This window comes from Hypanus sabinus, chromosome 10 (assembly GCF_030144855.1).
Source record: "Hypanus sabinus isolate sHypSab1 chromosome 10, sHypSab1.hap1, whole genome shotgun sequence".
NCBI classification, from domain to species: domain Eukaryota; kingdom Metazoa; phylum Chordata; class Chondrichthyes; order Myliobatiformes; family Dasyatidae; genus Hypanus; species Hypanus sabinus.
This window is the reverse complement of record NC_082715.1, coordinates 49368512-49394198: the sequence shown is the minus strand read 5'-3', so window position 1 is coordinate 49394198 and position 25687 is coordinate 49368512. Positions and strand designations below refer to the sequence as shown.

The window sequence follows — 25687 nt, the reverse complement described above, 5'->3', positions numbered from 1 at the left end:
TCGTCTTACCTTACAAGCAAAAAGAGAAAAAACTATGCTATTCCCAAGACGAGCAATAGATGAAATCCTTGTGACAGTAAATTTACGAGAAAAGCAGATTTTCGTCCTAGTAATATCCCACTAATGTGCAATGCTTATTCCCATGTCTTGCAAATCAATGCCTGATGCTCAAGACACTGCAATCATTCTTTTGTTGGGCAATAATTCACCATTACAGAACCCCGTGGCTTGCAGCTAGCTGACCAGCTTGTTGGTTGATCGTCAGGATGATTCTCTGCATCACAGCCAATGCTTCCAGTCAGGTTGCCTCAAGCCAAGTGGGGAAGAAAGATAAATTCATTCTTTTTCTCTTTTTTTTTGAAAATGTCCATCCTTTTCAACACCATCATTGGACAGGAGTTTGTAGTCACGACACAGAACTCAAACTCACTGAACTAATTTTGTTCTTAAGTTAAAAATCCTCTCTAACCTTCCACTTTGGCAAATCCTCACTTAAATCTGATACATTTTATGATGGAATGAAAGGCAACATGATCTCACAATGAGAAAATATTTTGATGGAAAAATGATGTTGGCATTTGGTCCACAGTGATAGGTCCGATAGTCAATCTTCCGTGAGACAATTCGTGTGCAACTTTATTGGCAATGAATTGCTTTAACCCACTTGACATCCCCCACAACACTTGTATTCTTTTGGAATTTAGAAGAATGAGGGATGACCTATTGAACCGCACAAGATCCCAAGAGAGGATAGGTTAGATTTTGAGATGTTTCAATTGGAGGTAAATTCTTGCACAAGGGATCATGAATTGCTGAACTTCTGCAATATTCTAGAGTTTTAGAGTTATGAAGGCTAGATAAATACAGATGTTTGAGGAGGAAACATTTTTGAAAGCTCAGAGAATGAGAGTTACTAGAAACAGATACAGAAGAGGAGTTGAAATGAGGGCAGATCATCCACGATGATGTTAATGGAGGGGCAGGCTCAAAGTAGGTGCCAACTCCTGTTGCTATAATTCCTACTTTTATTGTATATGTCAGTTGAATCCGTTTACATCTTTTTAAAAGAGCGAGACATAAAACACAAGTGTGAATGAATGCGCTAGTACACAGATGTGTGAATGATGAATTGGGAAAAATCACTGGAAAAACAAACTGAACATTTTGTCTGTGCCTTGCAAAAATATCACAGCTAAAATATAACATAAGGTAGGTACTTGTGGGCTGATTTGTGTGGAGCATTTCCTTCTCCTGAAACTTTGGCATCAGTGCTCTGGAATTTTTATGAAATAGGATTGGCATTGTATCTGTAGCTCTTTTTAATACAATTCACCTCAGGATGTTTGATATTTGATGCCCTGATTTTGTATGGAGATTGAGAGGAGGCTGGGTGAACAAGAATCTTCCTTATAAACTGGTAATGATGCAAGGAAGGTCTGTATATTTTTGCAATAAACAACAGAAGACAGTGCTAATCTTGGCAAGCAATTAAAGATCATTACATCATCCCTGAGGCCTGACATGGTCATTCTGTCAGAAACATCGAAACAGGTGGTCATGGTAGAACTGACAGTTCCTTGGAGAAGACGAGATTGAGGAGGCTTTTGAGTGTAAGAGAGCCAAGTACCTGGAGCTGGTACAGCAGTACCAGAAATGGGCAAAGGGCATAATGCCAGCCTATGGAGGTGGTATGCAGAGGTTTAGCTAGCTGCTTGCTGTGCAGAACCTATTCTCTCCTTGGCATTATGGGAGTTGCAAAGAAAAGAGCCATAAGGACTGTCATGTTAGCTGCAGAACGAGCCTCCAGATGGCTATGGAGCAAGAGGTGTGACCCATGGACCAGTGCTGCTCGGACACAAGCCAGGGCCTGACCAACCCTGGCTGTATCACCTGGACAAGTATGTCTGATGTTGAGAAACCGAAAACACTTGATGACCCCAGGTGACATTACTGGTGATGTGGCCCAGCATATCCTAGGATATATCTCTGCATCATTTTGAATATAATTACCCAGGTGGGGCCAATTTAGTGCTTTATTGAAGTTTAACATTAGTTCCTTGCTTTTGTAATCCATGTTCAACGGAGGAAGAATTCTAAATTCCTGGTTTTTTCCCTAAGTACCTCAACTTGCTTTGTTCACTTGAGGTCTTTTCATACATAAAGCAAGATCTGTCTGAGCAGAAAAGAGTGCTGAATCAAGAAATATGGAAAAGCTTTGCCCTGCTGTTTTAAATGGACAGGTAATCAAAAACTTTGCCTCATAACTGTGATGTGAATTCACATCCCAACTAATCAGTTGGGAAATTTAAATTCAGTTTATCAAAATAACGTGCTTACGAATAATGGTGACCATGAGAACAGAAGCTTGCGCCTACTCAACCAGTCAATGATTATGCTCTTTTTTATTTCAGCACCACTTGACTACTGTAATCTGCAGAATATACCTTGCTTCCCTTTATACTTAATGTATTCAGCAACTGAATCTCCACAGCTATCTTAGCTAGAGACTTCAAAGGATTCACGGCACTCTGGGTAAGAAATATCTTCTCACTCTGGCATGAATGGTGAAATGGTCTGAGATGCTGACTGACCTTTGATTTTGACATCCCAGCCAAGGGAAACATCAACTCTGCATCTCCTTTCTTAATCCCAGTAAGAGTTTTCCATATTTCATTAAGATCATCTCTGATTCTTCCAACCTTCAGAGGACTGGGTAGTGTGGTTGCGTAGTGGTTAGCACAATGCTTTACAGTACAGGTGACACAAGTTCATTTCCCACTGCTGCCTGTGAGGAGTTTATAAGTTCTCCCTGTGACTGTGTGGGTTTCCTCCAAATGCTCTGGTTTCCTCCCACAGCCCAAAGATGTCGCAGTTGGTAGGTTAATTGGTCGTCGTCAACAGTCCTGTGGTTAGGCCCCAATTAAATCAGGGGATTGCTGAGTGGCGTGGCTCAAAGGGCTGGACGGGGCTCTTCTGCATTGTATCTCAATCAAAATAATAAATATAGGCCTCGTGTCCACGACTTCTCACCATACATCAAGCCTGATATCTCCGCAATAAATTTGATGAACTAATGTGGTTAGGCTATCACAATGTCATAGTTTCATTCTTGCTGTTTTCATTTACTAAATGCGAATGTTGCTGTCAAGACTGGTATTTATTGCCCATCCCTGGTTACCATTGAGAAAAGGACTATGAGCTATCTATAGTCCTTCTGGTAAAGGCACTTCCATTTGCTGTTAAGTAGGGAGGACCAGGGCCTAGAGCTGGCAACCATTAATAAACAGCAAAGATGGTATAAGGATGTTGGAGAGAGCTTGCCAATATTGGTGTTCCCATGCACCTGTTGCCTTTATTGTTTTCGTGGCAGAGGCTGAGGGTTTACATGTTATTGCCAAAGATGCTCGGGCAAATCCATACAGTGAATTTTATTGAAGGGACACACTGCCACCACCTTGTACCAGTGGTGAAACAAATGAATCTTTGGAGGCTTGCCTTCAGGTCAGAGCTTGTTGAGGGAAAGTGTCAAGCTTCTGGAATGTTGTTGGAGCGTATTCCATCAGTCTCCTGAGGAGTGATCTATAGACAGTGAGGAGGCATTAGGGAGGGAGATATGTCACTCGCTGCTGAATACTCAGCCTCTGACTATTCTTGTAGCCACACTATTAAAAAGGCTGGCCCAATTGTTTTTGCTCAATGGTGACAGGCGGATGTTAATGTGGTAGGGGTGGTGATTCCACTGAATGCAGGATTAGGCAACAGCTGCCTCTAGTTCCAGACAGTTGTTGTCTAACAGTCCTATGAAGTGAATATCCTTTCCTTGAATGTTACAGGGTTCTTGTTGCTTGCAGTCACAGGCCATTTCAAAATCTGGCTACCCTCCAACCTGATGGCATGTACATTGAAATTCCTGAACTTCTAGTAATTGCCCCCCCCCCCCTTCATTCCCCATTCCCATTTCCCTCTATCACCTTATCTTCTTACTTGCCCATCAGCGCCCTTTGGTGCTCCTTCCTCTTTCCATTCTTCCATGGAGTCTCCAGCAGATACCTACTTCTCCAGCCCTTTATCGCTTTCCCAGCTCTTTAATTCACCCGTCCCCCTCCTTGTTTCACCTATCACCTACCACCTCATACTTCCACTCCTCCCCCACCTTCTTGCTCTGACTTCTCGTATTGTTCCCCAGTCCTGATGAAGGGTCTCGGCACAAAACGTCAACAGGTTACTCTTTTCCACAGATGCTGCCTGGCCTGCTGAGCTCCTCCAGCATTTTGCCAAGAGATCATGAATTCTGCAGTCAAACAGCAAAAGTAGGAATTTGTCAAGGTCCGAGAAATTGACGCTGGAGCTGAACACCAAAATAATCATGAACTTTCTTATATTTGATATTTTGATGGAAGTAAGGTACTTGAGGAAAAAGTTGAAAATGGTTGGCTATTTTGCTGGAGAATCTCCTACATACACATCATAAAGCACGAAGAAACCCAGACAGTATCCAGGAATGATCAACATAAATGCTCAATAGATAGACACATTTGGGACTTCTAGAATTAAATGTTTGCTCCAAGCAATTAAATTTCTAGATGCGGTTTATTTTAATTTCAGGGATCATTGCTGTAGCACAGGGAGAAGCAGAGCCAATTTATACCTTGGAAAGCAAATAGTAATTTTGAGTCAGGATTGTGTCTGCAAAGTAGGAGTGTGCACTGTTATTGTGCCGCTGTTTATTAAAAATGTTACAGTCAACATCTACCCATCAACCTCCAATCAAAAATCATTTCAGCCAAGAGCTCTGTCGTCCAATCTGTCAATCATTCATAATTAAAATGCAGTGGAGTGAACAGATGCATTGAAAGTTGATGAAGAAGCGATTGCATGTCATGCGGTTTCCATTAATCCTTTGTGATTGCTATGTAAAGCTATCATCATGTAGATTAATCAGCCTCCCTTGGGCCCCAGCTGGCAATTCCTCTGCATTTGAAACTGACCAATTAAACTACTAGTGGATGAAAAAATGACATTGATATCCACTTCTACTTCCATTTGTGCACATTTCATTACCCTTTCATCTTATTATTTCCAAACGTAATATTTCTTGCAAATGTTAAATACTTACTTTTATTCCATTCATTTTATTTTTTCCTGAGCAGTACCAACTTTTCTGTCTTTAACTGTCAGAGAGATTGGGTCTATCCGTAATTGTGGAAACTCCAAGCTTCTTGTGAGGTTCAATCTAATGAGAAATCAATGACTCTCTTCCTTTCAATGGATTGGGAAGGCAATGAGGGAAGGAGACAATTTTCATGTAATTTGCATTTTTATTGTCTTAAATGCCATGTATTTAATTGTTTTCAGTATTTATTTTGTAAAATTGTTAATGTATTTAATTTTGAATTATTTTCAATATCACAGATTCACAAATGTTCAATCTATTTAATAGCCAGTTCTAACTTGGGGTATGGGTTATCCTGGCAAACTATTAAAGCATTTCTATGGACAGTGCTTATTCAGGACCAACCACATGATATCAGTTCAATGGGAATGGCATTGTTCAGCTGCTAGGTTTGAACAGACTACCTTTGAAAAGCTGATGCTGGAAGACCTGCGCCAGGAAATCATGAATTTTGCAGTCAAGCAGCAACAGCAGGTAGCTCACTCAGCCAGAATATGCTAGGCCAGAGTCCTTTCTTCTGTCATGCTAGTCTCAAATTATCCCACTATTAAGTTATCTCACTATTTAAGAATGTCGCTACAAAGCACTTTGACGGTAATTCAAGTGTTACTGACAAACCATCTCTAAAAAAACTCCTTTTAGAAGAAGTCAATCATATATGTGTGACTCCTTTTGAGAAAAAAGTAAATGAACAATATTTTTTATTACAGATGCTGGAATCTGAAATCAGGATGGGAAATGAATATTTAGTGAAAAGTCTTAACTCAAAACATCGACTATCCATTTTCCTCTATAGGTGCTGCCTGACTTGCTGAGTTCCTCCAGGTTCTTGAATATTTTATATTGTTTTTTTTTCTAACTGAAGCAATCCCTCAGCTATAGCAAATCCTACAGAGCAGATATGATGTTGTGGAAAAAATGATATCTAATGACTATGCTATGTTTGTCTTCTGCCCTGCCATTATTTAAGCTTGTTTACTTTACCCTAATGTAAAGCTGATGGTATGGAGGAATGATCTATTCCTAACCTAACACTTCATAGCTTGATTTAGCATTTAGCTACTTATACAATTTCAGTGTTATTTTTATTGTGTGTCGTCCTCATCTTGTAGTGAGGAAGGTTGATGGGGGAGTTGATGAGATAACATTCTCATAGGAGAAACATGTACTCGTCATTATATTTGATCAACTGGCTCTATATTTCCTCATGTTGGAACTTATGCCACAAATTAAACCTTTTTCTAAACTGTATGTTTACACTTTAAAATTCACTGGGAAAGTTCATTTGAATATGCCACATTAAGCATAATGTGAAAAAGAAGACAACACACTGTGGTACAAATGGCTTAACAAATCAGCTGTACAATTGGTACAATGTGAGTGGGTAAGCTCTGACTTGTTGACCTGTTCACTATGCTGAGCATGCTCATGCAGTAACTTGCCTGTGTTCTGGACAAACTCAGCTGCTCTATTATTCACCAAGGATGAGTCGCAAGGGTTTCTCTTTAATTTACTTCTGTGTGATTCCTCTTTCATGCTGCGCCACTGCATCCCATAGTCACCATTTACTTCTCCAGCCTCTCAGGACTTCCCCATGCTACCACATGGGCTAAACAAATGCAGAGATGTTGTCTCAATAACTCTACGCCTCCCACCCAAAACAAAAAGCACCGTGGCACATTGAAATAATTCAAATGAGGTTTCAGGTCCAATGGTGAACTTGTGCTGAAGTTTATACAATTGGTGGATGTTTGTTGCATTCCAGTGCAAAAGATTGTTATCAATGAATGTGGTTTGGGGCATTCCAAGCCAGAAAATAAATTCATTGCATTACCATGCTATGCATTCTATGGGCAATTTCTGTTTTGTTTCATAATAATGGAGAAGAGTTATGTTGCTATCAAAACCTCATTAAAATTGTTGTTTATATAAAACACCAAAAGAAACCCCTGTTCTAATTGTAATAGCTGTGCAAGGGTTTGCAAACTGTATCACCTCGAGAAAATGAAGCTCCCAGTTCAACAGACCAGATTTGCACAATGTTGTTTTCTTCTTCACGATGTGCAACTCCTGCCCATGGCAGGCTGCAAACATGCATAATATAGTGTTCCATAGAAATCATTCTTTTTTTACACTTCAATTTTAAATTCTACTAGGAGAAATTAGATACTCTGGATTAATCTTAAAGAAACTTCACAGTTACACTGAAATGCAGTGATCATGAAGTATAAAAGTAAGTCTGCAGTGAGGCCTGAATTATAGTCTTATCTATAATCTAGTTTTCACTTATTTTAGACCTTTTACCTACTTGAACAGGTGCTTCATTTTTCAAATCTCACAAATGGTTTGGGGAACATTTTTCAGATTCAGCTTCTCTGAACATGGGAGCGTAGATACTTGATCAGTCCTTTCTGCTCCTTAACCTATTCTGCCACCATGGTCTGTACCATAACTTGACCTATGTGCTGCATTTCTCATGTCTGGGAAAAATCTTCCTACCTCAGATTTGTTGTGTTTTATTGGCGAGAGTTCTATATACACTTTTGGGACAATAATTATTCCCTAATTTCATTTCTGAAACTGGCTCTGATTTCAAGGTTATGATTTGATGTTCCAGACACTCTCATCAGAAGACTAAAGTACTTTTCAGTCTAATCTATAAATTCCTTTCAAAAGTTAAGATTAATCATTCTTAACTTTTGATACTCTAGATAATGATAGCAAGTCTGCTTAGAACTTGTTGAAAGATCAATATAGCCTTTTTTAATAACATTTACTAACTTTGGGTATTCTCATCCATCGAGTTCCCACCAGGTGTGAGGTAAAATTGGCCTGTTAGTTGCATCTTTGATTCAGTGATCATCACAATGGTAGTGACGCCTGGGGTTTGATCCCAAAACATCGCAAATCCCTTGCATACACGCCTTTTAAAATATCTATAAAGCTTACTGACCAAGGCATTAATCTTCCGATCTTTGTCCACTTGCTTTTACTGATTAAATATCCAATGGCTGGGTCTGTAATGGCATCGCAGGCTCTTCCAACGAACAGTACTAAGGAAGCCTGAAATGGAGCTATCTGAAATCAAAAATGAGAAAAGGAATGAGAAGAAAGCATTCTTACAACTAATGTAACATAAGAAAGGAGTCTGACTGAGCAAGTGTCTTCCTATTCACTTCTGTGCTTTCAAATTAGAGTGAGAAGACTAATAACTTCCTTTTCTGATGTCCCCAGGGATCCTAAATGGTAGTGACTTCAATGTTATTACAGTGAGCACTGGTACATCACAGAAGCTCAGCACTCACTCAGGCCACAAGGGAAATTGGAAAAATAACACTTTTTTTAGATAAGGCTTAAATGGACTCAAAGTTTTTGGGTCCAGTAATGTTTTTGACGTAATATATCCCCTCTCAGACAAAATTTATTCTTGCTAACGTGGGTGACTTCAGCTTTCTCCTGTTAATTTTCTATCTGAGGTTCCTATCTGTTGATGTTTTTGACTCTTTATTAACAAAGTCAAAGTCAAGTTCATTTTTATATGCACAAGTACGTACATGCACAGGTGTAATGAAAGTGTTAACTGCAGCACCATCACAAGCACGTGACATCAGATGAGAATCATATGAGAAAAAACATCAACTAATCATGAGTTTTACACAATTTTTACATGAAAGAACACATTTAGATCAACAAAGGTTTTGCAGAGTTTGCATAAATGGTGCAGTGAAAGTAACTAAGGTGAAGAACTGAAGGCGAAGGTGTTCATGTGATTGTCCTTCATGCTTGCAGTGACTCAAAGTTTGGAAGTGTCCAAGACTTTGCACAGTACTGTATTTGTCAAGGTGGAGGGCAGAGCGAGTTTGTAAATCTGGCGGGAGCAAAGGACGTTGGAAATGACGAGGGTGGAACGCCACAGGAAGGGTGTGGGACAGGTGACAGAGAAGTGCCAGGGTTGGGGTTGGCGCAGCTGTAAACACAGCCAGACCAACACCTGGCATGCACATTTGATTCCAAACAATTGGTTTATTGATCTTTACACAATGTCTCTCTGGTGCTTCCATTCCCTGCCGTCTCCCTTTTCTTTTTTCCAAACATGATTCCCTTCCCCCTGCCCCCTTCCCACTCTCGGCTCATATCGAGATCAGGGTTTTCATCACACACATGTATCTGTTATGAAATTTGTTTTTTTTTTGCAACAGCAGTACAGTGCAACACATAAAATTATTACAACACTGTGCAAAAGTCTTCCTGAGGAGAGTGATGGTCTTTGGAGTATGCAGGCCTCTCCTACACATGCTCTACCAGTCTGTTGTCGCCAGTATAATCTCCTATGAGGTGATGTGCTGGGGCAATGGCGTCATCATGGGTGATGCCAACAGGACCAATAAAACTGATTAGAAAAGCTGGCTCTGTTGCAAGAATCGAACTGGTCACACTGGAGGTTGTGGCAGAACAAAGGACCCAATGGGAAAATCCTGACAATTATAGGCAATGTCTCTCATCCTCTGTGTGCCACCTTGGTTGAATAGAGGAGCACTTTCTGTAATAGACTAAGACTAGAGCACGATATGAGGTCATTCTTATTGTCAACCTAATGAGTCAAACTATAGCCGGGGAAGAGATTATCCCCCCCCCCCCCCCCCGTTAGACTGTTTGAGGCTACTTTTTTTATTCTTTCTTTCTTCTCTTCTAATATTTGAACGTCTGCACACTTGTACATTGACACTGTATCTTCCTTTGGGATCAATGAAGTATCTGTCTATCTATATTCCCAAAGGAAATTTCAATGCCACAGCAGCATTACAAGTGCACAGATACACAAAAATATAAATATTAGAAGAGAAGTAAGAAATGTTGGAAACATTCAACCTGTGTGGATAGAGCTCTAGAAGACTAAGAACGCTTTTTTTCCATCCACAGTTCCTGTAGCATTTTTTGTTTCTATTTCAGATTTCAAGCATGTGCAGTATTTTGCTTTTGTCTGGCACATTTCATTTTAAGACCATAAGTCATAGGAGCAGAATTAAGCCATTCAGCCCATCAAGTCTGCTCCACCATTCCATCATGGCTGATTGTGGTTCCCAATCAACCCCATACACTTGCCATCTTGCCATATCCTTTGAGGCCCTGACTGATCAGGGAACAGCCTTAAACATACCCACGGACTCTGCCTCCACCACAGTCTGTAGCAGAGCATTCCACAGATTCACCACTCTCTGGGTACAAAATTTCCTCCGTACCTCTGTTCTAAAAGGTCACCCCTCAGTTTTGAGGCTGTGTTCTGTACTTCTGGATACCCCCACAAGAGGAAACATCCTCTCCACATCCACCCTATCTAGTCCTTTCAAAATTCAGTAGATTTCAGAGATGCCCTGCATTCCTCTAAATTCCAGTGAGTACAGGCCTATAGCTGCTAAACACTCCTCATATGTTAACCTCTTCATCTTCATGAACCTCTTCTCGACTCTCTCCATTGACAACACATCGTTTTTGAGATATGTGGCCTAAAACTGTTGACAATACTCCGTGTGGCCTGACTAGTGTCTTATAAAGGCTCAGCATTATCTCCTTGCTGTTATATTCTATTCCCTTTGAAAAAAATGCTAACGTTGCATTTGCCTTCTTTACCACAGACTCAACCTGTAAATTAACCTTCTGGGAGTCTTGCATGAGGACTCCTAAGTCCCTTTGCACCTCTGATGTTTGAACCTTCTCCCTATTTACATAATAGTCCACACAATTGTTCCTTTTACCAAAATGTATTATCATACATTTCTCAATGCTGTATTCCATCTGCCACTTTTTTGCCCATTCTTCGAATTTAAGTCCTGCTGCGATCGCATTGCTCCCTGTTGCAAAGCAAAACCTGCACATGCTGGAAATCTGGAATAGAAACCTAGTTCCTAACTCTATGGAAGCACATACCTGTCTGGAGCCAGTGCAGAGAATACTCGCTAGTCTGAGTCCTGGAATGACATCATTGATGTAGAAGAGAGGGTGAACAGATTGAATCCATGCACACTTGTGCTTAGAAGATAAGCGGTGACCTCAATGAGATGTGTAAGATTCTGAAGGAGAGTGCGGAGAGAATATTTCCGCCAGTGAGGTATCAAACATTATGAAGTGTCATTTCAAAATTAGTCTATCAAACATTTCAGATGGAAGTGAAGAGGAATAAGTTCCCTTTGAGGGTTGTGAATCTCTGGAATTCTCTGCGCCAGGGAGATATCAAGATAACATCACTGAAGCAAGAATGGAACCAGTAGGTACGGGGAGAGCATGGGCAACTGGTGCTAAGACCAAAATTTAATCAGCCCTGATTTTTTGGCTGACGGAGCTAGCATAAGGGGCTGAGCCGACTTCTCCTAATTCTTACATCCTTACTCACATGTTCCTCTGTCCTTAATGATAAAATCTGGTTTTAGACTTGCATTTTGTAAAATAGCAACATCTTGTGAGAAGGCTAAAAGCTAAATTCAATGATATTTGTCACCTAAAGCACAGCTTGCAATACACGGAGAGAATATAGGGCATTCTGATGCATGCTCAGTAAATAAAGAACTCCTCCAAGTGGTGGACTTGAGAGAGGGAAGGGGGAAATCAGCTTTTTATTTTGCCTTGCAACGTTGCTATGACCATCTTTATGGTTACATAAATGGTCGGAATGAGCAAATATGATGGAGTTGTTTGAAGAGACATGAGGCATACAAATATAAGAGCTGCTTTTCTACTGTGGAGCAAAGAATATTATAAATCCTTTTAGCAAATTGCTGATCAGACGGGTTCTCAATCCAAGACTGTTGTTAATATAACACATACCAAGTCTGAATAGAATGCAGTCCCATTGATTTACTATTGATTACAACTTCTGCACCTCCAGTGAGTTCATGGACTTCAAGGTCTTTAATATATTTTAAATCACTCACTGTCAATTTGATTATAAAATAAATATAGAACTGTACTTCTCAATTGGCTGAAGTGCCCAACTGTTAGGTCTTTGTTTTAATGGAAGGATCTGTGTTGTTTCATTTGTTTCCACTACAGCAGCTGCATTTGTTTCAACTGAATTAGAATCATCCAATTGTATTGCTACTTGTTTGGCTCAATAAATATATTCTTTCCAAAAGGATGACAAACAGTTCATTGGATTGAATAGTATACTGCTGACTCTGTAAAGAATGCATTTTCAATCAATTTGTACATTAGAACTAGGGTTTTGTGGCCATGGTTTCAGTCACAATGTGAACCTTTGTCAATTTATGTCACACTGATTTAGAGACAGTGAATGAACTCTCTGGTTCAACTTTTGAACTAAATATAACCCCACTGTGACTGCTGGCAACTTCCATTAGTAATATCAGTTACTTGTTCCTAAAAGGATAAAATGCAGTTATTTTCAATAATTATTTTATGCGTCTATCCTTCTCTAAATATACTCACCTGAGCTACATCAAGTAGATAGATTTGCAGGAAGAAGCCTATTGTGGTTCCAGCCACCTCATACGGAGTGCCTCCAATTGCAAAACATATCTTGCTGCATATAGACAATCTTCTCGAAGTTTTGGCCTAAAGCAGACACATATCATTATTATGATATCCACAATTTGGAAACTGATCAAACACCTTTACGTAAATGATAAACAATTCAAAGTAAATGCATTGCTTAAAATGCATCGTTTATTTCAACATACTCTGAAACCATCAAAATACTATAAAACCATCCTAAAAAGGACAAAGAATGTGTCATTTTCTTTTTTTCTCACTGTTGCATTGTCAGAATTCATCACCCGACTTAGGCTAACTAAAGTTCACCTCAGCCAGGTTCATACAATTCTAATTAATTTCAGTTTTCATTGACTGCACCATTCTGTATATATGTGCGCGGGTTGTAAAATCTTGAAAATAAAAATCTAGACTAGTGCTGTATCATTGAGTCAGTACCTGCTTGCACCGTAAGGTAGAATCAAAAGGACCTACAGCTATTCTTCAAAGACTACCAAGGATGTATACATTATGTGCTCACCAATATTTGGTTCATAATCCTGGTCCACCAAGAACTTGTTGGTTTGTCAGCACAGAGAGATGCCTGTAGATTAATGCTGCTGACTGGCATGGAGCAGGCAATGGAGCACATGCTGAGGGACACACTGAAGCCTGGTGCCGCCACCACAAGGGCAAGGTGGGGAAGGACCATGGTATAGGCTTCTTCTTCTGCTTGACAGGGAGAGGCAGGCTTGGGTATAGAAGCCCTCAATTATTGTAGCAATATACCACTTCAGTAGGCCACTTGAGTGGCAAGAGTTTTAAGAAAGGTAAAAGAACACAATGTCTATGAAGAATAAAAAGGCATTGCATAGTTCGTTCCTGAAAATGAGTATTTGTTATGAATAATATTTATTTTTATATAAAAATTAGCAATTATCATTATATAAACAGAGTCATTTCTCCATTTCTGTTTGTAGGTATGCCACATTTAGTCACTGCTATTTCAAAAGTGACTTACGATCAAAAATAATTTATTGGGTCTAAAGCATTTGGAGACATTCTGAATGTATACATTGTCAACTACAGGAATAAAAATGATCACATGAGCTTTTTTTCTTCAGTTGCGGTTAAAGGGTAATAGAATGAAAGGAATGACAAGAGAAAAGAAAAGTTATTCGATAAGATATGGTTCCATTCCGTGACTGTAGGCTAGAAAAATACAGTCAATATATATGGTCTTCCCTTAGTTAGTCTGTTATAAACAATTCCTGTAGCACTGCAGCTGAGCTCAGTCATTCAGTCGGCAAAAAGCGTTTTTGAGCTGTCACATCCTTGAGGAGCAAATACTGGAAACAACACAATTTTTCTAAAAATTGTCATTAGGAATTAAAATCATATCTCACCATATAAATCTATCTGAATTAGATTATGATTCTAATTCAAGTGTGTGCTTGTGTTAGAGTGAAAGCAGAGGAAATTCACCAGGATGTTGTCTGATCTGAAAGACCTTAGTTAATGTGCAGAGTTTTGCTAAGCTGGGCTTCATCTCTCTGAGAGAAGGAGGTTGGGAGGTGACCTGAAAGGGTAAACATCCTAAATCTTCTTTCCCATGTAAGGATAACAAAAACAAGTGGTGTAGGTTTCAGGTGAGTGAAAGGGGTTTTAAAGAGGATCTGAGCAGTAAGGAGTTTCTTTATTACACAGAATATTTGATATCTGGAACGCACCAGCAGAAGAGATAGGAAATCATGTAAAATTACTATGTTTAAGAGGAATTTTGACAGACACTCTAATAGGCAAGACATAGAAGAGTAGCATCCTCATGAGGGGAAATGGGATTAGGGTGGATAAACAAAAACTTGGCAATGGATAAAGTCTCTATTGTATAACTTGACTCCATGACAAGGGATCCCAACCTTGTTTATGTCATGGACCCCAGTTTGGGAATCCTTACTCTATTATGGTCTTTATTAAAGATGAAGTTTCCGTACAACCATAGAACACTACAGCACAGTACAGGCCCTTCAGCCCTCCATGTTGTGCTGACCCATATAATCCTTTAAAAAAAGTACTAAACCCTCACTACCCCATAACCCTCCATTTTTCTTTCATCCATGTGCGTCCAAGAGCCTCTTAAATACCCCTAATGTTTTAGCCTCCACCACCATCCCTGGCAAGTCATTCCAGGCACTCACAACCCTCTGTGTAAAAAAACTTACCCCTGATGTCTCCCCTAAACCTTCCTCCCTTAATTTTGTACATATGCCCTCTGGTGTTTGCTATTGGTGCCCTGGGAAACAGGTACTGACTATCCACCCTATCTATGCCTCTCATAATCTTGTAGACCTCTATCAAGTCCCCTCTCATTCTTCTACGCTACAAAGAGAAAAATCCCAGCTCTGCTAATCTTGCTTCATATGACTTGTTCTCCAAACCAGGCAACATCCTGGTAAATCTCCTCTGCACCCTCTCTATAGCTTCCACATCCTTCCTATAATGAGGTGACCAGAACTGAACACAATACTCTAAGTGAGGTCTCACCAGAGATTTGTAGAGTTGCAACATGACCTCTCTACTCTTGAACTCAATCCCCCGTTAATGAAGCCTAGCATCCCATAGGCCTTCTTAACTACCCAATCAACCTGCGCAGTGACCTTGAGGGATATATGGATTTGAACCCCAAGATCTCTTTGTTCACCCACACTCGTAAGTAGCTGACCATTAATCCTGTACTCATTCTGGTTTGTCCTTCCAAAATGTATCACCTCACACTTGTCCGGATTGAACTCCATCTGCCATTTTTCTGCCCAACTCTGCAGCCTGTCTATATCCTCTTGTAACCTTCGACAACCTACAACTCCATCCACACTCCTCCAATCTTCGTGTCATCCGCAAACTTACACACCTATCCTTCTGCCTCTACATCCAGGTCATTTATAAAAATCATAAATAGCAGAACAGATCCCTGCGGCACTCCACTAGTTACCGACCTCCAGGCAGAATACTTTCCTTCCACAACTACCCTCTGCTTTCTTCCTTTAAGCCAATTTTTTATCCAAACAGCCAAGGTTCCACTTATCCCATGCCTCATGACTTTCTGGATGAGTCTCCCGTGAGGGACCTTGTCAAATGCCTTGCTAAAGTCCATGTAGACCACATCCACTGCCCTACCCTCATCAATTTCTTTTGTTACCTTTTCAAAAAACTCAATCAGGCTCATGAGGCATGATCTTCCCTTCACAAAGCCATGTTGACTATCCATGAATAGTCTGTACTTCTCCAAATGCTCGTAGATCCTATCCTTAAGAATCCTTTCCAGTAGTTTGCGGACCACTGACGTAAGACTCACCGGTCTATAGTCCCCAGGTTTCTCCCTATTACCTTTTTTAAACAAGGGAACTACATTTGCCATTCTTCAGTCCTCCTGCACTTCCCCTGCAGCCAAAGAGGATTCAAAGATCATGGCTAATGCTCCTGCGATCTCTTCTCTCAATTCCCACAACAACCTGGGGTGTATCATATCCGGCCCTGGGGATTTATCAATCTTAAAGTTTTTAAGAAGATCCAGTACTTCTTCCTTAATCTCCACATTGTCCAGCACACAGGCCCGCTCTACTTCGACCTCATCCCGATCAAGATCCTTTTCAACATTAGAACATATTAGTACCTTTAGAAATCATACACGAGTTTCAGACACAGGAAAGAAAATTGAATGACTTAAAAAATTTATTGGCCCTTGGCCTTTATGGATGTAGAATTTATGCCCAAGTCTGAATGTGGATGAAAATGATAGGAATGAGAGTGGGCCCTCAATCCTACTCCACTAGTCAATGAGCTAATCCCTGTCAAAACTCCATATACCATGCTTCCTGTTTCTTCCAATTATTTTGATTAACAGTAATTTTTCAATTTCAGACCAGGACTTGGTGGATGAAACATATGGGGAAAAATGTGCAATCATGTACCTTCATGGAAGAAATTTTAAAAGCATCATGAATTACTTAAAGTTAAAATGGAGGTATAACAGGAGGAGAGGGAAACAAAGAGTATGGTGGCCTTCTTTCCAAGGGCATTTGAAGAAAAGAAGAATAAACGTGTCTTCCAAGAATATTGTGTATTGGTAGTGTCTTCCTCAAGAATTTTCTTATCTTAGAATGAGTGCAGCAAAGATTAAGAAACATAGAAAATCTACAGCACTTTACAGGTTCTTCGGCCCACAATGTGGTGCCGACCATGTAACCTACTCTAGAATTGCCTAGAATTTCACTACCGTATAGCCTCTATTTTTCTAAGCTCCATGTACCTATCTAAGAGTCTCTTAAAAGACCCTATTGTATCCAGCTCTACCACTGTTGCTGGCAGTGTACTCCACACACCCATCAGATTCACCAGAGCAGTTTCGGGAAATTGTCCAAAGTTGAGAGATTAAGCAGACAGCACCAAGACTCTCTAGAATTTAGAAGAATAAGAGGTGCTCACACTGAAACATACAGCGATTGACAGGGTAAGTAGAAGGACAATATATGTGTTGACTTGGATATCTAGAATCATCGGTCAAAACCTTAAAATAAGTACACCAATCAGGACTCAGATAAGAAGAGACTTTATCATCCAGGTGGATAGTTGAAAGGTCTATACAGAGTAGACGTGGAAAGGATGTTTCCCATGCTAGGGGAGTCTAAGACAAGAGAGCACAGCCTCAGGATAGAGGGGTGTCCATTTGAAACAGTGATGCAGAGAAAATTCTTTAGCCAGAGGGTGGTGAATTTGTGGAAGGTATTACCACAGGTAGTGGTGGAGACCAGGTCATTGGGTGTATTTACAGCAGAGCTTGACAGGTTCTTGATTGGGCATGGCATCAAAAGTCACAGGGAGTAGGTCGGGAAATGGGGCTGAGGAGGAGAAAAAAGGATCAACTATAATTGAATAGTGGAGCAGACTTCTGCTCCTATATCTTATGGTCTTAAGAATTCTCTACACCCAGAAGGGCAGAGCTCAACAGACATAACACACCACAAAATGCTGGAGGAAATCAGCAAGGAAGGGATCATTAATGGAAGGAAATGAACAGGCTACATTTTGGCCAAGACCCTTCATCAGGATCCAACATTTTACGTATGTTGCTCCAGACCTCCAGCATCTCCAAGGCTCAACAGAGTTCTGGATATTAAGGCAAACATGGAATATGGATAAGTGGTGCTAAGGTAAAAGGCCAATGATGATTTGATGAACTGATGACCTACCGAATGGTGAAAGGCCTTGATAGAGTGGATGTGAAGAGGATGTTTCCTGTGCTGGGAGAGTCCAAGATCAGAGGCCTCAGAATAGAGGGGCATCCTTTTACTACAGAGATGATGAGGAATTTCATTAGCCAAAGGGTGGTGTATCTGTGCAATTCTTTGCCACAGGCAGCTGTGGAGGCTGTCTTTATGTGTATTTAAGGCAGATTCTTGATTGGTCAGGGCATGAAGGGATATGAGGAGAGGGCAGGAGAATGCGGCTGAAAGGAAAATTGTATCAGCCATGATGAAATGGCAGAGCAAAATGGCCTAATTCTGCTCTTGTATCTCATGGTCTTGAGATTGAACAGTGGAATAAATGAAAGGGACTAAATGGGCAACTCCTGCTTGAATGTATGCCCTTCTTCAAAATTAACAACTGGCCCAGCATCAACTTCCATTTGTGTGTGAGTGCAAAAGTTCTGCCATCTGCAATATGAGGGAGTGTTTCCAAATTCATCACTGAAAAACCTGAGTCTAACCTAACCCTACTATCCCACATCTTCCCAGATCTAGACTCTCCAAACAACAGAACTAGTTAATGAAAGACAAAACTGATGTGCTGGAAATCTGGACTGATAAAAGGAAATTCTGTAAGTACTAACAGGCCAGGTAATATCAGTGGAGAGAAAAATCAGTTAACATTTCAGTTCGATGACTTTCATCACAACTCATCATAGTGGTTGTCGTATAATAGCTAATTTCATGAAAAAGGTTCTGGTGCTTTCCCAGCTTATATGACGCATAAACTCTTCTCGGGCTTCCTGCTGGGTACAGGTGTGATTTTAACCGATGTTTCAAAGATCATCTCTGCCACCTTCATCAAGAATGATGCCTAGGCACATCTAGTTCAGTGGCATATATACACACATCTCCTGTTGTCCATTCCTCTGATTGATTAGTTTTCAATCAATCAGATTTCTGCTGTCCCACCTTGTTTAAAATCGTATTCCAGTTTTTATGTGGTCTGAGGCCTTTGACTTTGTTAATATTCTTATTCTCTAGTCTTATTTCACCAAGTAGTCTCAAAAGCCATTGGCACGAAACAGTAGTACTGGCCTCGTGTGGCCAGAAATCGCAACAAGGAGCATAGGAGATGTATCCATTTAGCTTACCCGAAGAAATCAGCGGTAGCAGAACACGGCATATGCGATGACCACAGGATTGACTTTGACACACAAAACTACTGTGCCGCGCCAATGGCTTTTGGGACCGCCTGGTGAAGGAAGCCATTGAATAAGACAATAGGGAATAAGAAGTTTAACAAAGGATGAAGGTCTTGCTCCCAGTAAGAAGTGGAATACATTTTTAAACGTGGTGGGACAGCGGAAACTTGATTGGTTGAGGACTAACCAATCAGGAGGGGCGGATGATGGAAGTTGAGTATATATAGCACCGGACTAGTCATGCCTTGGCATCATCCCTTATAAAGATGGAGGAGTTTGTCATCGAAAAGTCAGTTAAAATCGACACCTGTACCTGGCTGGAAGCCTGAGAAGAGTTCATAAGTAACAAACCACATCATACAAGTCAGTGATAATAAATCTGATTCTGATTCTGAAACAGCAGCCGTCAAAGATGATTCTGAGTTTCCAGCTGCCTGTCACTTTAACTCTCCATCTCACTCCAAAATTGACAAGCTTAGTTTTTTACATTACTCCAATAATGAACTCCAGTATTCACTTGCTACTTGCCCTTTGGTGTTCTCTTGGTGGAAAACAAGTTGGACCAGGACAACCTACCATCAATCGACAGTCATACCACTCAGGACTTGGGCTATATTATTTTAGTTTTGTTTGTGACTGTATGTTTTTCTGAAATTGTAACCATATGTGCTATTTGTGTTATGTGCTGTGTGCTGTAAGTAATGTGTTTTGCATCTTGGTCCTGGAAGTACACTGTTTCTTTTGGTTATATTCATGTATAATTGAATAATAGTTAAACTTGAATTCAAATATGAACTCAAGGAAGAGATCTCCTGACCAGGCAAGTTACAACCCAACACTTAACAGAGGCTACAACAGTTTCAGATAATCAGGTTATCTACTTGCATCAGAACTGACCATTTCTGATAAAATTGACCTGAATTGCAACTAGGTTATTCTGACACCTCAGATGCTACCTGATCTGCTGAGTAATTCTAATATTCTCTTGTATTTCAGATTTTGAATGACTGATGTGTATAATATCCCCCTATTCCAACACTACTTTGCTCTCCCATCCATTCTCATTCACCTCCTTCTACCTGGAGCTGGAGACTTAGAGAAATACAACAACTCAGACCACCAAGTTTATACCAATTAACCTTCCAACTACAACCATCTATATACAAGTCAGTTTTTTTCTCCCTGCATTCCTGCAACTTTCTCCCTTAATCACACACCTTCCCAACCCAGTTTCTACTTATCCACATACTGGGGTTAAGTTATAGTGACTAATTAACCTATTATCCTGCATGTTTTAGGAATATAGGAGGAATTGTGTGTGCTGAAACAATCCCCACACTGTCACAGTGAAATTGTGAAAATTCCACACATTCAACACTAGAAGTCAGAAATGAACCTGAGCACAAGCAGAATCATCCTGAAAGCTAATTCTATATTTGACTTTACAAATACTGCTTAACCCACTGAGCATTTTGAACACCTATTTATTATGGCAGAATTAATTTCTCCTTTGTTTATCTAAACTGTGCCCTTAACATTTTCAGAATATTTGAGCAAATATAACCCAAAAATGTTTAATTTCTTCCATTAATTTAACACTTGGAGTCCTACTATAAATCTGGTAAATCTACATATGCTGTACCCCCTAAGCCCAATGTATCCTTCCATAACTGTCATTTAATCAAGGCGTTGAATAGTTGGAACTTAACTTCCACCTAGCTTAAGAGTCAACTTTCCTTTTATTATTTTTTGAATACCTTGTCTACTTGACCATGACACTCTAAAGACCTATGCAATTCTGTTGTTTTTATTTTTGAAGCCATTTTGAAAGTACTCTGTTCTAACATACTTATTTCCAAAATGGATGAACTCATATTTGCCTATACTGAGATCTGTTTACCCAATTTGCCCAATCATGTAATCTTTTAATAGGCTGTATTTTCCATCGACTTTTTTCCAATAGATTTCTGACAGGTTCTGCCTCTACGACTGCCTTGCCAATCAATAAGGCCCTGATTCTAGGCTTACTGGCTGTCAAAGCTGTCACTGAGAATTTGCTTGTGACAAAGACTCAAGCCTATTAAAAATGAAAAATACATTTTTAAATAAAATGATTGAAAACACAACAACAATTATATAAAAGTAAATTTAAAAGGAACTTAAACTAAACATTCCTTTTGTCTATAACTATTTCTTTTTATTCACTAAGGCTGCAAGGCTTGCACATGATTAAGTGGAAATCCAACGAATTTTGGTGAAAAAGCTTTGGAAATCAGGGAGATCTGCATCCATTTATTGGACTCCATGGGACTCCTACAGGTATCCTTGGCTAATGTCTATATTCTGTTTTTCTCTCTCATCTTCTTCAAAGAATGGCAAGCATTTACGAAAACAAAGGAAAGGCTTTTGACAGAGACCGTAATGTAAAGTTAAATATTGGACGTCTGTAGTGTTCCCTATTGCTTTCTTAAAGATCCATGAATTGAAGCCATCTAGTCCAGGGGTTTTGTAGCTCTTTATTGTCATTATTTTTTTTTCATTACCATTATTTTGTTCTTTACATTTAATTTGATCTCCATGTCCCCTGTTTATAATTGCATGCCTTAGGCTATCCAGCATGTCATCCGTTTCCTCTATTATAAGTACTGCCATAAAATCATTATTTAATATAACCATAATCATTTTCTCCAATAAAATCATTAAGTGTTTTCTATTGAATTTGAGTTTGTTTCCAAAATTTTTATTCATGCCTCTTATTAATTGTCTTGGTAATACTTTTGTTGTTCTATTCTTTCCAATCACCAATATCTGCACTACTTTTTGTACATTCAAATGTTATGTTATGTTTTATCTATTTAGTTATGCTTGGTTACAAATTTCTGCCTTGAATGTATTTCATGATTCTGACTCCAAAGCTCTTTCTGTAATGAGTACCAAAGAGTTCTTCCCTATCTCTATTTTAAATGGATGACAGCTTATTCTGAAATTATGCTCTCTAGTTCAAAGGTAGCCCCACTGGGGGGGAGATGGGTGCTGGGGGATGGAGAGCTTGCCACATTTACCCTGTCAATACCCTCACAATCTCCTGTATGTATTTCAATAAGATTACTTCTCATTCCTCTAGACTCCAGTGGGTAAATGCCCAATTTGTTTATCCTCTCTTCATATCTGACACCTTCTTTCCAGGAATCAAACTTGTGAACCTTCTCTGCACTATTTTGAACATGAATATATTCATTAATCATCATTATGTGCTGAGTCATATGATGTAGACGATCATGGTGTTTCCACGGCCATGATTGCTCTTGGCAAACTTTTCCACAGAAGTAGTTTGCCATTGCTTTCTTCTGGGCAGTGCCATTGCGAAATGGGTGACTCTAGCCATTATCACTAAGCTTTAGGGGTTGACTGTGTGGCCTCGGTGATCACATAACTAGGAAACTAGGATGAGATATACAACAGCTGCTCATATCACCATCCGCCACCTGCTCCCATTGCTTCACATGACCTTGATCGCGGTGGGGGGGGGGGGGTCATGGGAAGGGTGCTAAGCAGGTGCTACGCCTTTCCCAGGGGTGACCTGCAGGCTAACGGAGGGAAGGAGTGCATTTGGTAGAGATGTATCTCCAAACTGCCACCCAATTCATTAATAGTCCGCTATAGTCCCTGTAAATCAGAATACTCCAATTTCCTTCTAATTCTTTCTTAGCAAAGTAAATAACCTCTCACTTGCTCGTATTTTACTTTCTTAGCCACTCTTTTAATCTATGTACATCCCTTTACAGCTGAGGTTCCCAACCTTTTTTATGCCATGGACCCCTACCATTAACTGAGGGATCCATGGACCCCAGGATGGGAACCTCTGGCTTACAGATGTTGTATAGTCCTCACTGTGTGCTAACCCATCATCCTGACCACCATTCAGGACAAGTGCTACACCTGCCCTTACACTTCCTCCCTCACCACCATTCAGGGCCCCAGACAGTCCTTCCAGGTGAGGCGACACTTCACCTGTGAGTCGGCTGGTGTGGTATACTGCGTCTGGTGCTCCTGGAGTGGCCTTTTATATATTGGTGAGACCCGACGCAGACTGGGAGACCGTTTCGCTGAATACCTACACTCGGTCCGCCAGAAAAAACAGGATCTCCCAGTGGCCACACATTTTAATTCCACATCCCATTCCCATTCTGATATGTCTATCCATGGCCTCTTCTATTGTCAAAATGAATCCAAACTCAGGTTGGAGGAACAACACTTTATATACTGGCTGGGTAGCCTCCAACCTGATGGCATGAACATTGACTTCTCTAACTTCCGTTAATGCCCCTCCTCCCCTTCTTACCCCATCCCTGATATATTTAGGTTTTTTCCCCCCCCCCTTACTTATTTTTCTCTCTCTTTGCCCATCACTCTGCCTGTTCTCCATCTCACTCTGGTGCTCCCCTCCCCCTTTCTTTCTCCTGAGGCCTCCCATCCCATGATCCTTTCCCTTCTCCAGCTCTGTATCACTTTTGCCAATCACCTTCCAGCTCTCAGCTTTACCCCACCCTCTCCAGTCTTCTCTGATCATTTCACACTTTCCCCTCCCCCTCCTACTTTCAAATCTCTTACTATCATTCCTTTCAGTTAGACCTGATGAAGGGTCTTGGTCCAAAACATCAACAGTGCTTCTCCCTATAGATGCTGCCTGGCCTGCTGCGTTCCACCAGTATTTTGTGTGTGTTGCTTGAATTTGCAGCATCTGCAGATTTCCTCGTGTTTCCTTTTATCATCAACATATTTATGCAGTACACTTGGTCACTTTATCTAAACCTGTTTTTATATAGATAATTGGGGCCCCAGCACGATTCCAGTCGCATCCCATTCATTATTGACTGTCAATCCAAATATGATACTCCATTTTGTCTCCTAACCTACGTCCTTGAAATTCCCATTGAAGTCAATGGAGCTCTGGCCCTATGTGATCTGTGCAGATGCAGGATCCCTGTCACAATTTCTCAAAGCAATGCTATGGAATCCCCATCGAAAGGGTTCCACATTTTCTGCAGTCCAGTGACCAAGTGCAGTGACTAATTCAGTGCCATCCGTCACAAAGCAGGCCTCAGACTTTATGTTCTCCTCTCCTACCTTGAAGTCTGAAACTCGCTGAAGTTTCAAAGGCGGATCCCAGGAAGTAGGACTCACCATATTGTTGCAAACTGGGGCAAATGCAAGGCTAGTTTCAGCTATTTTTGCTAACTCCGACTGTGACTTACTGCCTAGTGCCCCTTAAGCATACTGTCAGTTTCTCCAGGGGAAAAATATGAGCTGCAAGAGGGGCTCTGGAGCCTGGCCACCTGTGGTAGATGAGTGTCCAGGGCTGAAGGAGGGCGGGCATCACTGACAGGAGGAATTTCCACAGGAGTACAGAAATGGGAACATGGAGAGATTTGAAAACAAGACTAGGAATTTTACAACCGGGAAGCTGACATGATGGTGCCAGATGAGGCGACTTAGCGTGAGCTGAATTAGATCTCTGAGCTGCAGCATCAGAAATGTTGGCTGGGATGAAAATGTAGGCAATGACTAAGGTATTATTCACAACAGATTTCCATTTGTTTTTTTTCTCTCCCCCGCCCCAGCTGCGACTCATTGAACATCCTCGTCGTGTACCGCTGCGTCTCAGCCTGACTCCGTTCCCCTTGTACAATTACTGCACCTCGCCCTGGTTCCAATTTACAATCACAATCTCCGAAAGTCTGGGCCAGGCTTCGCTGGAATATCACTGAAACATTCAATTCTCCCTCCACAGACGCGGTATGACTCACTGAGTGTTGCCAGAGTTAAGTCTGGACAATCACGGAACATTTCCTGCCGCTCCTTCTCCACCAACTGCTCTCAAAGGAAATAGTTCACCCCTCCCTTCTGCATTAGAGGCCGCTTCTGCTTTTAAGAAAGGAGTTGATCTAATTATGCTTTCTTGGAGTTTTCCCCAGTGTTTGACATCCAGGAAAATCAACATTTTGTTTTGTCCGTGGATGGTTGTTTTCTCAGGTTTGACTATATGGAGCTTTATGTCATCAAAGTCAAGCCACCACAACAAAGTCCGAATTCAGAAAAGTTATAGAATAGTTTCTTACGGAGAACAGAACAGACATATCCTAATCAATTACTGAAGTGCTTGATGTCAGCCCCGGCTGACAGTCTTACTGAGTAAACTCTCCGGGGCTAATCCTTCGGAAGAATAAAATAAAATATTTACCTTATCCGATTGCGGGCTGCCCTCGCAGTTGATATATTTTACAAATGATTGTTTGGAACTGTCGGATGCGTCTCCCTCTCCGTGAATCATTCCGCTAGCCATCAATTCGGAGGCTGTCGACCAGCGGGACAGCGCCCTGCCCCCCTCTGCACCGTACTCGCGGCTACACTTCAGCCGGTCCGGTCAACTCCGGCCCGCAGGCATCCGGCAACATGACAGGTAAACACACACTTGCCACCTTTTATAAACGCTGCCTATTACATACACTGTTCGTCTGTGGTACACAATGATCATTTGCGATAATCAATGTCGGCCGCTGCACGATTCCTATAACACACATCGT

General features: G+C 40.7%; 1 protein-coding gene across 1 annotated transcript in view; it reads right to left on the bottom strand.

Annotated features, from left to right (window-relative positions):
- mfsd2b (MFSD2 lysolipid transporter B, sphingolipid) overlaps positions 1-25475 on the bottom strand; it is a 111081-nt gene extending 85606 nt beyond the window's left edge. The window contains exons 1-3 of the mRNA XM_059981824.1: positions 25345-25475; positions 12614-12739; positions 8127-8251 (exon numbers count right to left, since the gene is read on the bottom strand). Of these exons, the coding sequence (XP_059837807.1) occupies positions 8127-8251; positions 12614-12739; positions 25345-25446 (353 nt within the window). The 5' untranslated portion in view covers positions 25447-25475. The remainder of the gene's footprint in view (positions 1-8126; positions 8252-12613; positions 12740-25344) is intronic.
- Between the last annotated feature and the right edge of the window lie 212 nt (positions 25476-25687).